The following is a 13,224-nucleotide window of genomic DNA, read 5'->3' as shown; positions in this document are numbered from 1 at the left end:
GGCTGCGTTTTTGTCACCCCCGTCCGCCTACTGCCGCTTTCCGATCGCTTGGCTTTGTGAAGCGCTCAGGCGACAGGGTTGAGGACGCTTGCGTTTGCAATGCATTCATCGTTGCCACTGAGTGGATGCATGCTTTTTCTTTGAAGTTTGCCGCGCGCACGCGCACACGCGCGTATACACACTCTTGCTTGGTGTGATGAAGAAGAAAAAAGGTTCTCATGTGCTGATGGACAACAAGCCTCCTTTGGGGCATTTCATCTTCATTATCATCATCTTCATCCTCAGACGTTCGTCATCTGCGAGAACTTATGAAAGTTTACACATGCACGTGTCTTCTCTCAGTGGCACTCAAGTAATGGTAGTAGTAAGGCTAGCCTATAGTTGTAGTTTAAGTAGGCTAAAATATTATTATTTAAATTGTATTATTATTATTATTATTATTATTATTATTACCAGCAAAAACAATGTCACACTGAAAGACTGAACAAAATGGTGTAAAAAAAAAAGAAAGTAAATATGAAAAGAATTAAGGAAGTTATGATATTTTAAAAACGTCACTAAGTGGGCAAAAATGACCCATTGTTTCACACTCAAAACAATACAATGCCCCGTGATCACTATTTTAACCAAAAACAATGAAGCCGAGACCTTAAAGAGTCACGTCTTCCTTAAATGTTGACCGAATTTTAAAGAAGAGGCACCAACTTCACAAGCTATTCGGCTAGCAGACGCCCACACTTTCACGAGCAACAGACGACAGGCGCCCAGGACGGCAACTACGACCCTCGAGCGACATCTCCTCTGGGTACTGCGAGAAAAAAGTCAGGCAAACAGCAGGAAAGGTATGGGCAAAACGAAAACGCCGTCTTGGAGAACAAAGCAGGCTATTATCAACAATAAATATGGTATGATAAAAAAATGTGGTCATCTCGTATTCTCGTCAGTATCGTACAAATTGGATGTAACTTTGTCAGCGTGTCCTCAAATACCTCAAAATGAGGTGATGTATGTTGATATAAAGAAGCAAGCTAAGATGAGTTATCCCGCCGTGCCTGCAATAAAGACAGAAATACTGCATGGAAATCTTCAAATCAAATTCCCCTGTATGTTATATCTAAATGTGGAAGAAGAAAAGTGCATTTTTGTCAGAGGAGCTGAAAACAAGAATGGCGTCACCAGTAATGGCAGAAACGAGTTGATTGTCAATTGGCCGAATTAGTGTTGAGTCGTGTCTGGAATTGTATATGTGGTTATCAGTGCGTCATTCTGTTTTAATCACGCTTCAGTCATTACTTCGTCACCACAAATGTGGGCATTCTGTCAGTTCTTCATTCATCAACAAAATGGACGACCGTCAGTGACGGACAGAGAGGTCCATCAGTGCTTGACCCGGTTAGTAATGATTACACTAATGGACGAAAACCAAATTTCCTTCGTGCTTAGTCCGTTATTTTTAAAAATTTTCTCAACAGTAGTTTTAATGCAACATACTTACATACTTATATGCTACTTTCTGACTACTTGTATTTTTATCTTGAAATAACTTTATTGGCTGTTGACAATTCATCCTACAAGAAGTCCACTTTGAATTTGAGACAACCCATTGCTAAGATTGCTACATTAAAGGGACAGTGTGTAGAATATTTCGCCATCTAGGGGTGAACTAATACATTGCAACTACCTGCATGCATGCGCACTACGGTGCCTCAGAGAGACAACACTTCACAAGGCTTTTACCAGTTGCCACGTTCGCTAAGATATCCGTAGCAGAAAGATGGTGGAAAAACATCTCAGCCTTCCGTAAGGTGAGGCTCAACCAGTGTAATATAAATAGCGATTAGTAGTCCGATGATTATATTTTTAAAAAGTGATTTTTTTTGGCCAAATTATTAAAATTAATAGTGGGGGTTTAAAACGAAGGAACATTGAAAAATTAAAAAAAATCTACAGTGTCTCTTTAAGTAACATGTACTTGGTGAGTCTATTGTGAGTTTCACAAGTGTAAACAAAGAAAATTAAATGTAAGTGCATTTCTTGTGGCTGAATTTGCCTTTATTAGCTTTTATTGTTGTGGTTAAAATGCAAGTAAAATATAAGTTACACATTATTCCTATATTTGACATTTTGTCTATTTGAGATTTAAAAAAACAACAACAACTGAAACTTAATGGTATTTAAGTAGTTTTTCACCAAATTCTTAGTTACTGTACTCAAGTCATTATTTGGAAGCCTTTTTTTTTTCTTGTTAACTTTTACTTGAGTCTTTTAAAGTAGCAGTATTCTTACTGGTTTACTGGCTACTCCACCCACAGAGTAATATAAAAGGTGGTAAAAGTAATGTGGTATTAGTAGAAGTAGAGTCTTTTTTTTTTTTTTGGGTGAGAGGCGCTATTTGTGTATGTTTATTGCGAGGCTGGATGGAGGCGCTACGTGTGGGAGATTATCACCTGCAGGAGTAAATACTATAGTAGTAGTGTAGTGTAGTGGTCATTTACATGACATTTTAGGGAGGTCGGTGGTCGTTTGGCACCCCCGTGTCACTAAGGAAATAGTAGCACACAATGAAGGTGTCGAAAGTGCGCGTGGAAGTGGGAGATTAAAAATGCACGCACGGGGGGGGAAGCGAAAGAAAGAAGAAGAAAACGCTAATTCCGTGGAATTTTAGCGCAAACGGTATGGAAAGTGAAGTGATGAGAAGTGAATCACCGACGAGTGGGTGTGGTGCGTCTTCCTCCTCCTTAACTTTATGTAAATGCATGGACTAGTGTGGAGTGGAGAGTTAGCTTGCAAAAAAAAAAAGTGGAGGAAAAAGAAAGGCCAGCCCTTCTGTTGTCGGCCCAATGAAAGCGAGCCTCGGCTGACACCTGGCTATAAACCCACGAAAGGAAAAGCCCAAAGTCCACAGCAGCGTTCACTTACTTACTTACTTACTCGCTCGCTCGGCCGTGGGGGGACGAAAAAAGACACGCGAGAAGCGACGCCGCGATGACTTCTAGTGAGATCCACATGCCCGGGGAGGTGAAGAGCGACCCGGCAGCTCTCATGGCATCCTTGCATCTCATGCCCACGCCGGTGCCCAACCCGGAGATCAAGTACACCAAGGTCAGTCGGTCCACCTTGCGTCGCTCACGCGCGACACCAGTGCGCTGCAATTTGGCTAGCGCACTTCAAAAAAAAAAAAAAAGAGAGGGTGGAAGTTTGAATTAGTTCACATTTTGCCGAGTAAAAGCTTGGTTTTGATGTTAAGTGCACATTGGATGAGTAAAAAGTTTATTATTGTATAAAAACAAACACATAAAAGCTGCACATCAATTAAAACCAACCCAAAAAAAGCAATACACTCGATGTGGAAAACTAAAATTGTGTTAAAAATGAACATATTTAGCTTTTTCAAATATTTTAATGCACTAAGCGCTAAAATGTGTTTGCATATCAATAAAAGTTGCCATATTTTTGCACTCCACAACATCAATAAAAAGTTTTAGAGATTCAAAGTATTAAACATTTAACAGCCAGCTAAGTTTGGACCTATTAATTGATCACAATATTTTATTGTGTTTTAGTACGCTGTTGTGTAGAACTGAGAGCTGCCTCTAATATTTTGGTGAACTAATTTTGTTACAAACAGTTCTTAGTATGTTGCTGCAGTTATTATTTATTGCAATTGTTTATTTTAAAGTGAGGGTTAAACAAGATGCACATCTTAAAATTGAGAAAATAAATTTCATGTAATTATACCGTGCAAAATGCACTAACTCAAAAACTTTGAAAAACTTATAACAGTAGAATTAAAACCTCTCTGACAAGCCCGCCCATTATTATCTTTACAAAAGTAAAATTGTGACATCTTGTATTTAGAGCGTGCACCTTCAGTGTATTCCCTTTTTCCGCATTACATGCTCATAAAGAACAGTTGAGCTGAAAACAAAAGCTTTTGAAAGCCTTGGTGAGGTAATAATCCAAAACCCCCATTAAAATGTCAGATTTTGAATTACTAGCAACAAAAGTCCACAATGATGGTAGAGTTTCTCAGCAGTAGAAGCAGCGCGTGTGTTTACGCTGATCACTGGCTCGTAACATGTTCATTTCAGGTAACTAAGATTGCTGTCAATCATTTGAAGCATCAGTGGGGAAAGGTGAAAGTGAAGCCTTTGCATGTGTGGTCTTCCCGCTCACAAGAAAGCTGACAGCCAAATGCTAATGATAGAGCGACAAAAGATTTCACTGGAGCGCGGGGCGATATCGCAAATGTTTCTGGATGTGGGAGGAGGACAGAGATGCAGAAACAGCTGGAGAAAGGAGTCACGCCAAGTTGTTGATTTGAGTTGTGAAGCAACTTGGGCTGCACCACCGCCAAAAGAATGTTCGCTTAAACTCTATTGCATATTTGCGCTGAGTGATTCGATATTTTGTCAACGCCGTGGCTAGCAGCTAAAGAAGTCATTCCCACCTTCAAGTACATATACAGTATAATTGCCAAAGTCATTTTTGAAAGTTTTTGGAAAACAAAAAAACACAATAGCATAGTTGTCAATAAAGCAATATATTGTTAGCTTAATAGCATAATTGCGTAAACCACAATGGTATTTTAGCTAATATTGTGATTATGCTATTTAGCTAACGATATTCTTCAAATATCATCATTATCTCCAACACACTTTAGTAAATGAGTTTGTGTTTGCCGTTTAAGCTTGCAACCAAGAAGAGACTACCGAACTGTTTGTTTCGGGAACCAGAGGTGGCAAAAGTACTCGCACTCTACTTAAGTAGAAGTACAGATATTTGCGTAAGAAAAAAGTACTGATTCAACATACTTTCCTCAAGTTAAGAAAAGAACAGACTGAAATGTAGCCTACTCCATTAGAAGAGCAGAAATGAAACTTTACTGTCAATTATATACAAAACTATTTTTGAAATCTTGACATCATGAAAATAATGATCTGATTTAAAAAAAAAAGTGCTACATGTCACGTTGTTAAGCGCTAGCTAGCGGTGATTCGACTTTTGTGTGATCAAAACGACGTGTCGTCATAGTTTTGCTGACATAGTGAAATGAGTAACAAAAATGCTAAATTAGCTAATTACAATAACTGGAAAAAATACCAAAACATACCATATTTGTATTTCATTATTTTACTAGCATAATAGCCGTTTTCTGGTAAAACAAAAAAACAAAAAAGAACAAATTGAATTATTATTGCTCACCTGTGAAAAATACAAATTCAGTTTGTAATTTGCTTCAAAAAGTGTGTTACTCGTAAACTTTTAGATGTTCTATCATTAGCCTAAGAACATAGTTGCCAAAGGCATTTTTAAAAAAATTTGGAAAACAAGAAAGTCTCGTTTCTACCTTTTAGCAAGTTCATTGCAATTTTTATTGATATTACAATAAGTGACATAGGCAATTAACTATATGTATATTATTTTTATGGCGTATCTTCTTTTATCTGTTAAGGTTGAAAAAAGTAACTACTTGTAGCTTATTTCGCCAAAGTATGGAGTAAAAATTCTATGGAGTTGAAGTATCCAAGTAAAGTGCAGACCCCCTGAAAAATCTACTAAGTACAATAATGAGGTATTTCTACTTTGTACTTAGTTATTACTTCCCACCACAGTTGGTAACAAGTGTTTATTTTTATTTTTTATGATAGCAAGATTAAAGGGCAGCGTTGGATGATAGTGTGGCGTAAGTCCATTCAGTTCCATAATTGCTGTCTTAACACATACCTCGGTGCCACAAGTGCAAAGGTCACGCCGCCGCCGCACTGCAGAGAGGATGTTGTGTGCGCGTGTGTGTGTGTGTGTGTGTGTGTGTGTGTGTGTGTGTGTGTGTGTGTGTGTGTGTGTGTGTGTGTGTGTGTGTGTGTGTGTGTGTGTGTGTGTGTGTGTGTGTGTGTGTGTGTGTGTGTGTGTCGGCCCTGGGCTGTTCTTCCATTCCCTCGTACAGGAGGAAATGTTTGGGAACGACTTGGTGAATTAACCCCAAGGAATTTAGATCATTCAGTCCCGGATGGTTTGGTGGACACGGGGGGCACAAGGGTCCTGATTTATGGGCACCCCTGGCGTGGGCTCTCCTGTTGTCCACCCCGCTGACTGGGAGGGAGCGTTGTGGCTCACCGGCCCGCGATGCAGACGCGTATATGCCTCCCAAAGATTTATATTTATTTATACAACCCGACGTCTTTCAGGATTGGAGGACAAATTTAGGCACCAACATTTTTGAAGCATGGAGCATTTATTTGAGCATTTTTGGTCATATTTTAAGAAAAACGAGTGATAAATGATCATATAAATTGATTTGCCTTGCTCAGCAGTACCAGTACACTTTTTCATAAGATATTTTTTGTCATATCATTTTGTTGTGTTTGGCACAACAGTAGCTATAAAATATTGCTAAATAAATAGTTTAGAATTAAATAAAGTTAAATTTAATTTGAGTGCTCCAATGACATTAACAGTGTTGCTAGTACATGCTAGCTGTAAGCTACTATGCTAACTGATCAGAACAAAATGTAGCTAAATAATTAAACGACAACGTTTTATGTTAATGTATTTTTCTGATAATATGGCTAACAATGTTGACTTGGTTTATGGTTCACAACAATGACAAAATATGAAGAATAGAAGCAAGGACCTACTTATCGTCGGTCGACACAAGGTCAGTGCAATTAGCTTGATGATGTAATGTATGCTGAGTCATGCAGTTCACTTTTTTTTGGCTTCCCTTTAATGGCTAAAAAGGTTTTCATAAAAGGGTTTCAAGACACAACTTCAGAGCATAGTTACAACTATCTAAAATTAATATACTAGAGAAAAAAAACAGGAGTAAGTCCTATCCACAAAATTATTGTATGTTATATTTTACATGGAAGTAGGTCATTAAGAGGGAAAGACAATAGGATTTTTTTTTTTTTACTGGGTGCTCTAGAATTATTTTGCAATTAAAATTATATTCAAGAATCCCTTTTAATACAGCTCGTTACTTTTTCTCTCAGGACAACTACGATTTTAAACATGTGCATGTTTCGGCATTTTATGCGCGGATGATTTGAAATGTCACAAAATGTCCTCGAAATCCGCAATGATACGTTCAGTGTCACAGTCATTGCCTCGCCCAGCCGTTGCACAAACAATGCAGTGCAATGCAACAATGACATCTGAGTGACCCTGGAAACATCTCACATCGAGCTGATACAGTATCGTTAGCGATGATAGGCGGCTTACGGCCATTGACGTTTTATTCCTTGTCCTTTTCACCCAGTCGCGAACTGTGCTCTCAGAAACGCGCTCGTAACGCCTGATTGCAGTCTTTATGAAGAAAAAACATCCAACGATCGTCTTTTTGACTGACCAGCAAAAAAAATAAATCAATAAATCAATGGCGGCGTACTTTTTGGTCATCGCGTCTCCCCCTCTCCCGCCCCCCCACATTTCCATAGCATGAAGGTTCCAACAGCTGGCTTACAAGACACAAACACTTTAAAGGTTGTCGGGACCACGACGGAAGCCATAAATAAAGTCGGCCGTGATAGATGATACTGATGCTTTTTCTGGCAAAAGAAAGGAGGAGACCCTCGTTGTAGGAATAATTAAAGAATGCCGGGGGGATGTTGTTGTCTTTGGGCGATCTTGTTTTTTTTTTGGGGGGGGGGGGGGTGAAGTTGTCAATGAGATACAATTAGAAATAGAAACAAATAGAAACACAGTGCTTCTGTTTTTAGTCAATATCAGTGTTTGTCAATGTATGGTGCAAGTTGTCCGTTGGTATTCTCTAGTGAAAACATTCAAAACAAATTGTAACATTCAGGTTAGTAATACATACAAATCTTTAAAACTGATTAAACATTCAGTACTGTACATTTGTGTAATTTTTCAAGAATGTTTTCCTTCTGCACAGTTCAGTTGTATTTCACTTTTAAGTACATTAAGTTGATATCTAATCTTTAAGTACTCTATTTTAAAACATGTACTGTAAGTATTTTTTTTCCTTCTTTATGTAATACATTACCCCGCCTACTGCCGGAGGGCAGCTGGGATAGGCTCCAGCACCCCCGCGACCCTTGTGAGGAATAAACGGTCACGAAAATGGATGGATGGATGCATGTAATACATGGTTAGCCGAATATAATAATTGCTTAAATACATAAATAAATAAATAAATAAATAAATAAATAAGAAATGGCAAACAAGAGAGTTAATTTACCTCAATTCTAATGACCTGGATGACTGAGAATCTACGCAGACATAAAAAAAATAATAATAAAAAAATCAATATTTTAGCAAGCACATTGACATTATTGTGACAATAAGTTAAAAGTGACTTAGCCTAGTGTTTGTCAAACGTTTTACACCAAGTAGGCGATTTAGCTATATATTACCATAATGACGAACATTAAATACGATAATAATACTCTTAGGTGGTTAACAAATAAGTTTGGTTCCTAAAAATTATATTCATCATTGTAAGACACAGTAACATTATGCAAGGTCTGAATATTAACACTGCACTTAAATGTAGCAAATGAATGGAAAATAAAAAAATAGATAAATAAATAAATATCTTCAATTATTAAAACTATATATAATTTTTAGTGTACATAATAGAAGAAAAATATTTTGTTATTCAAAGAAAAATTAAAACACTTAATAATTAAATGCACATTTATTGTACTAAAAAGTGAACAGTGCTTTAAAAATGTACTGTGCTTGAGAAGCTAAAAAAAAAAAGAGTTCTGCATTGTATTTTAGTGTTTCATTTGATTTCATGTTTTAAAGTTTCATTTTTTTTTTATAAATCAGATTCAGTGATCCTTTCGTGTACCCCTAGAGGGAGCACTCACACCACACTATGAGAATCATTTACTGAGGCAATTATGCTGATTTGAATGATTATTTAAAGTATAACTCACCCCCCCAGCAAAAGTCTTGCTCCACCCCTCACTCATACAGTATTTGAACGTTAAACTAAGCAAATGCTATGCTAATAAATCACTAACCTAAAAATCGAAATAAAGATGTTGACAAAACGCTTCTATTTCAACTCCAACTCGCGTGTGCGAGACTGAGCCATTGGGTTGCAGCGCGACGACATCCGTTTCACGGAAGTGACGTTGGTCGTCCGTGCTCGTCCAATGAGAGGGCAAACAGCCAAATTGTGTTTATCCCAGTTCATACCTGGTGGTGGCGCCACACAGACGGGTTTTGCCCCACGTTCAAGCTTTCAACAAGCATGCGCGGAAATATCAAAATAATAACCAGAAAATGTAGACCGCATTGTAGACAGTACGCCTGTAAATATAGTTTATCAGCAAAAACGTTGAGTACCACTTTAAATACACATTTTTTTTCTTTTTCTATATTTAAGCATAGGTTAATGTTCCAACTTTGCATAAAGTTACAAGAGCTTACAATAATAGATGCTTTTTAGGAATAAAACATTAGCCTCATTTTTAGCCCATAACCGCATTTGAATGTTGTCATCAATTAGTCTGTACATAATCATCATTTACGGATTATTGTGTAAATACTAAGAATTACCGTTATTATCAATGACTTTATTAGTGACTCGTACTTACTCACATACAAAAAAATAAATAAAATGAACAGAAACTTTGTGGAGAGGTTGATGGGCCATGATGATTGATGTTGACATTTTCCTTCATTTCCCAAAAGCGTGCATCATGATAAGGAGAAATCAAAGAATATGTATGAGTTTCTGTAGTGATCCAAATTAGGATTTATATCGTAATGAGCATGTGAAGAGCAATTAAACTGCCCACTGTTGACAAATAGGCAATTTAATGCCTACTTTCTTTTCAAAGCGAATTTAATGTAGGATAGAGAATCGAGTTCCATTATGTTCCAGATCTGTTCATCTGTTCAACAGTGATAAATAGCGAGAGCGCGTTCACCATAGGAACCTGCGCTGCGCGACCTAGCTGCCCATGCAGGGTGTGTGTTTGTACACACACACACACACACACACACACACACACACACACACACACACCCACACACACACACACACACACACACACACACACACGCACACGCACTCACTTGGGATGAAGAAGGGCCTCCATCAATCTGTCACTGATTGAGATAGTACAGACTGGGGGTTCGGGAGGGGCTCCATGATGCTCGGCGCTGTCCGCCGGGGTGTAAATTATGAGGCCGCTTCACCGTGTGGGTGCGTGGCCCTGCTTCGCCAGAGCCTGACCTGCAGTTCTGGACTTTTTCCACTTCAAAACCACCATCTTACTGCCATCAAGATCAAACACAGAGCAAGTTAGGGGATACTGTGCAACTCAATGATTTATCACAAGCAGCACAGCGAGAATATCCCCCCCCCCCCCCCCCCCCCCCCCCGTCTTCCCTCCCTCCCGCTTGCCTTACACAATCTCCATGTTCACGCACACGCACACACGGCCACATCTCAAGTCTAAAGCATGTCTCCTCGATTGTGACGGTTTAAGTGCTCAGCGTCATTTAGATGTCCATTGGTGTGAAATGCCCACTTGTGTGAGCCAGTGTAAATTTTGGTGGTAGCGTACACATGTCAACATGACGTCCCCGGTCTCTTAATCACGTCGGAGGGGAAGGCGAGTGACAGGGAGGCTGCTCCGTTCACTTCCTATAAGGCCGCCGCTTCTGCAGGCCTCCTGACAGCGAATGTGTAAATCCTCTAGGTGTGCTTAGGAAAAACACTGGGCTTCATAAATCTGCTGGAATCGGTTCCTTCCCCCCGGCGAGCACGAGACACAAGCGCTTTTCAAGATGTTTATTTGTCTGTTGGAAAGCATCACATGTCTTCAACGTGAAATGATTGCTTTCCCTCCCCCACCACCCCACCCGCTGATCCCATGTGTAGAACAACATATTTAAATATTTCTTTCTTCAGGAATGATGTCGATAGAGCTATCGAATCTCACATGCAAAAAAACTAATATCAGCCGGAAGTAGGAATGAGCAATTGATTGAATCCAATTAATCAAATTCGAATCGACATGGCAATGTAGTAGAATGCAATTTTCAAATCACAAAGGCCGCAATTTCGGTCGGTCGGTAGGCATTATTTAAATAGATGTGTATTTTTATTTATTTATATAGTGTCTAGGTTATTATATAGTGAATAATACGTTTACACATTGTTTCATGAAGCATGAAAAGTTAAAGTGATGCAGTAATTACAGATTTGTTTGCGTTATTGTTGTAATCTAATTCACTACTGTATGTACTGTAAATCGCAATATTGGGGGAGGAAAAAAACGCAATTTCAAAAATTTGTTCAGCCCTTGCCTTGAAGCAACCTTTGCATCATTTATTATTATAATATATTTTTTTGTATTGAGTTGAGAGCAAAATTTGAGATATGAAAGTTGTATGGTGCTAACTCACTTCACAACAAGCAACAGTTTGGCCGTTAAACTCTGGAAAGAAAGAAAAAAGAGACTTTGAGCAGTTTATTGCCCCTCCTAGTTAAAGTTTACTTAAACTAAACATAAAACAAAAACAATTAAACATATGTGTATTTAATCCAAGCAAATGAACTTTGTCTTACACAATACCACTAGCTTAATGCTAACATACAAAGGAAAACACCATAGACTGGCTAACAAACCTAGCATTATGCTGTTATACTTTCAAACTAAACAGACTAAAGAGAATTACATGTGATGTATTTATTGCTTTATTGTATTTATTTCTTACAAATAAATGGAAATGGCTAAAGAATGGCTAACGAATAGCATCTACGTGGCTGTGTTGTAACAATTCAAGCAAGGGCACAAACGACGAAACAACTCATGCACACAGACATCCTAAAAATACCCACAGGCATATACTTTTTATCCTCCATGAAGAATGACGAATATTACTGTAGCTTACTGAGTCACTTATAATAGTTGTGAAACTCTTCTTTTGTGTCCGTGTGAATCTATTATACTGCCCCCCGGTGGCCAAGTCACATGGCTTCATGGCATTTCCTTTTAATTGGACTTGATCTTGTTGCCTCAAATCAACCTTTCCGGATTATCATAACCTGGATGAGAAAAAAAAAAATCTACAGGTACAATCTTTTCACATGGAAGACTTTACTTGTGTCAACTGTCAAACGTGTTTTCTCCTACCAAGCTGGAACTCCACAGACAGACACACAGAGTCCGGACAAAGACGCCCAGTCTGTGACAGCGGGCTCGTTCTTTGCCAAAGCTGCCAGCGCCGGATGGCATCGTCTGCGCTGGCAGAACACGCTCTCGTGTAACGGCAGTAATTATGAGCAAACGATCCACTAAGCAGAGAGGAAATGGAGGTCACGTGACCGAGGAGGATATGAAACTTCCTGCACAGACCAGTCTCGCAGGTGCTCTAGTTAGTATAAGACTGTGGAGTCTTGGCGTCTTGACTCACTTTACCTCCATTCTAGCGTGCTCATTTAAAAAAAAAAAAAAAAACTGACAAAAAGCGTGTACCGCTGCATTTTTCTTCTTCTTCTGTGAGCTGCTGAGAGTTCGCAGCCCAACAGATGTTTCGCTGGCTGCTTCAGCTTATTTTCACTTTTTCTTAATTCTTCCCACCCACTCGTAAAAACAAATTACCCCACCAACGCACACACGACGCAAGTTGTTAATATTAAATACACGAACACGCTCAGAGGTGGCGTTTCAGAATTGAATGACGTTATTTGCCGCCGCGCGATGTGCCAAACTAAACAAGCGTACGGCATTTAAGTGAATGAATTAGTATTTGAATCACACAACGTGCCAAAAATACTTTTAAACATGATTGTGTACATTTTTTTTAAATGATCTTTTATGACTCCCACGGTCCGAATGGTGATTGAAAGCCTTTGGAGAGATGTGAGGGAGTTTTTATTTTTTATTTTTTTATTGTTTGTAGTTGGCTTGTGGCCTCTGTAAGCTGCTCCTTTCCATGCAGTAATTCACATTTTAGGAGTAAAATCTTACTTTAAGTAATGGCTGTCATAATAAATCATCTGTAATCTTCAGCATTGCTTTCTAATCATTAGAACAGTGGTGTCCAAACTACGGTCTGGGGGTCATTCAAGACCTGCTTTTTTTAGCAACTTAACTAAACTAAAAGTTGTGTTTTTTATTTATTTATGTTTGCCTAAATTAGCAGTCAGTCATGATACTCCGCAAAGGTTGAATGGAGGTAACTGGACTCTTCTTGTTTGTTGAATCTGTTGTGGGCTGTTTCTACCCC

The 13,224-nt window shown here is 38.7% G+C and overlaps 1 protein-coding gene across 1 annotated transcript in view; it reads left to right on the top strand.

The window, feature by feature from the left end:
• Positions 1-2,580: 2,580 nt before the first annotated feature.
• aldh1a2 (aldehyde dehydrogenase 1 family, member A2) overlaps positions 2,581-13,224 on the top strand; it is a 33,587-nt gene continuing 22,943 nt past the window's right edge. The window contains exon 1 of the mRNA XM_086071579.1: positions 2,581-3,102. Coding sequence (XP_085927705.1) covers positions 2,986-3,102 — 117 coding nt within the window. The 5' untranslated portion in view covers positions 2,581-2,985. The remainder of the gene's footprint in view (positions 3,103-13,224) is intronic.

Source organism: Leptonotus elevatus, chromosome 3 (genome assembly GCF_054856555.1).
Source record: "Leptonotus elevatus isolate MCC_2025b chromosome 3, RoL_Lele_1.0, whole genome shotgun sequence".
Lineage (NCBI taxonomy): Eukaryota > Metazoa > Chordata > Actinopteri > Syngnathiformes > Syngnathidae > Leptonotus > Leptonotus elevatus.
Note: the sequence above shows the minus strand (reverse complement) of the source record. Positions and strands in the feature narration are given on the sequence as shown.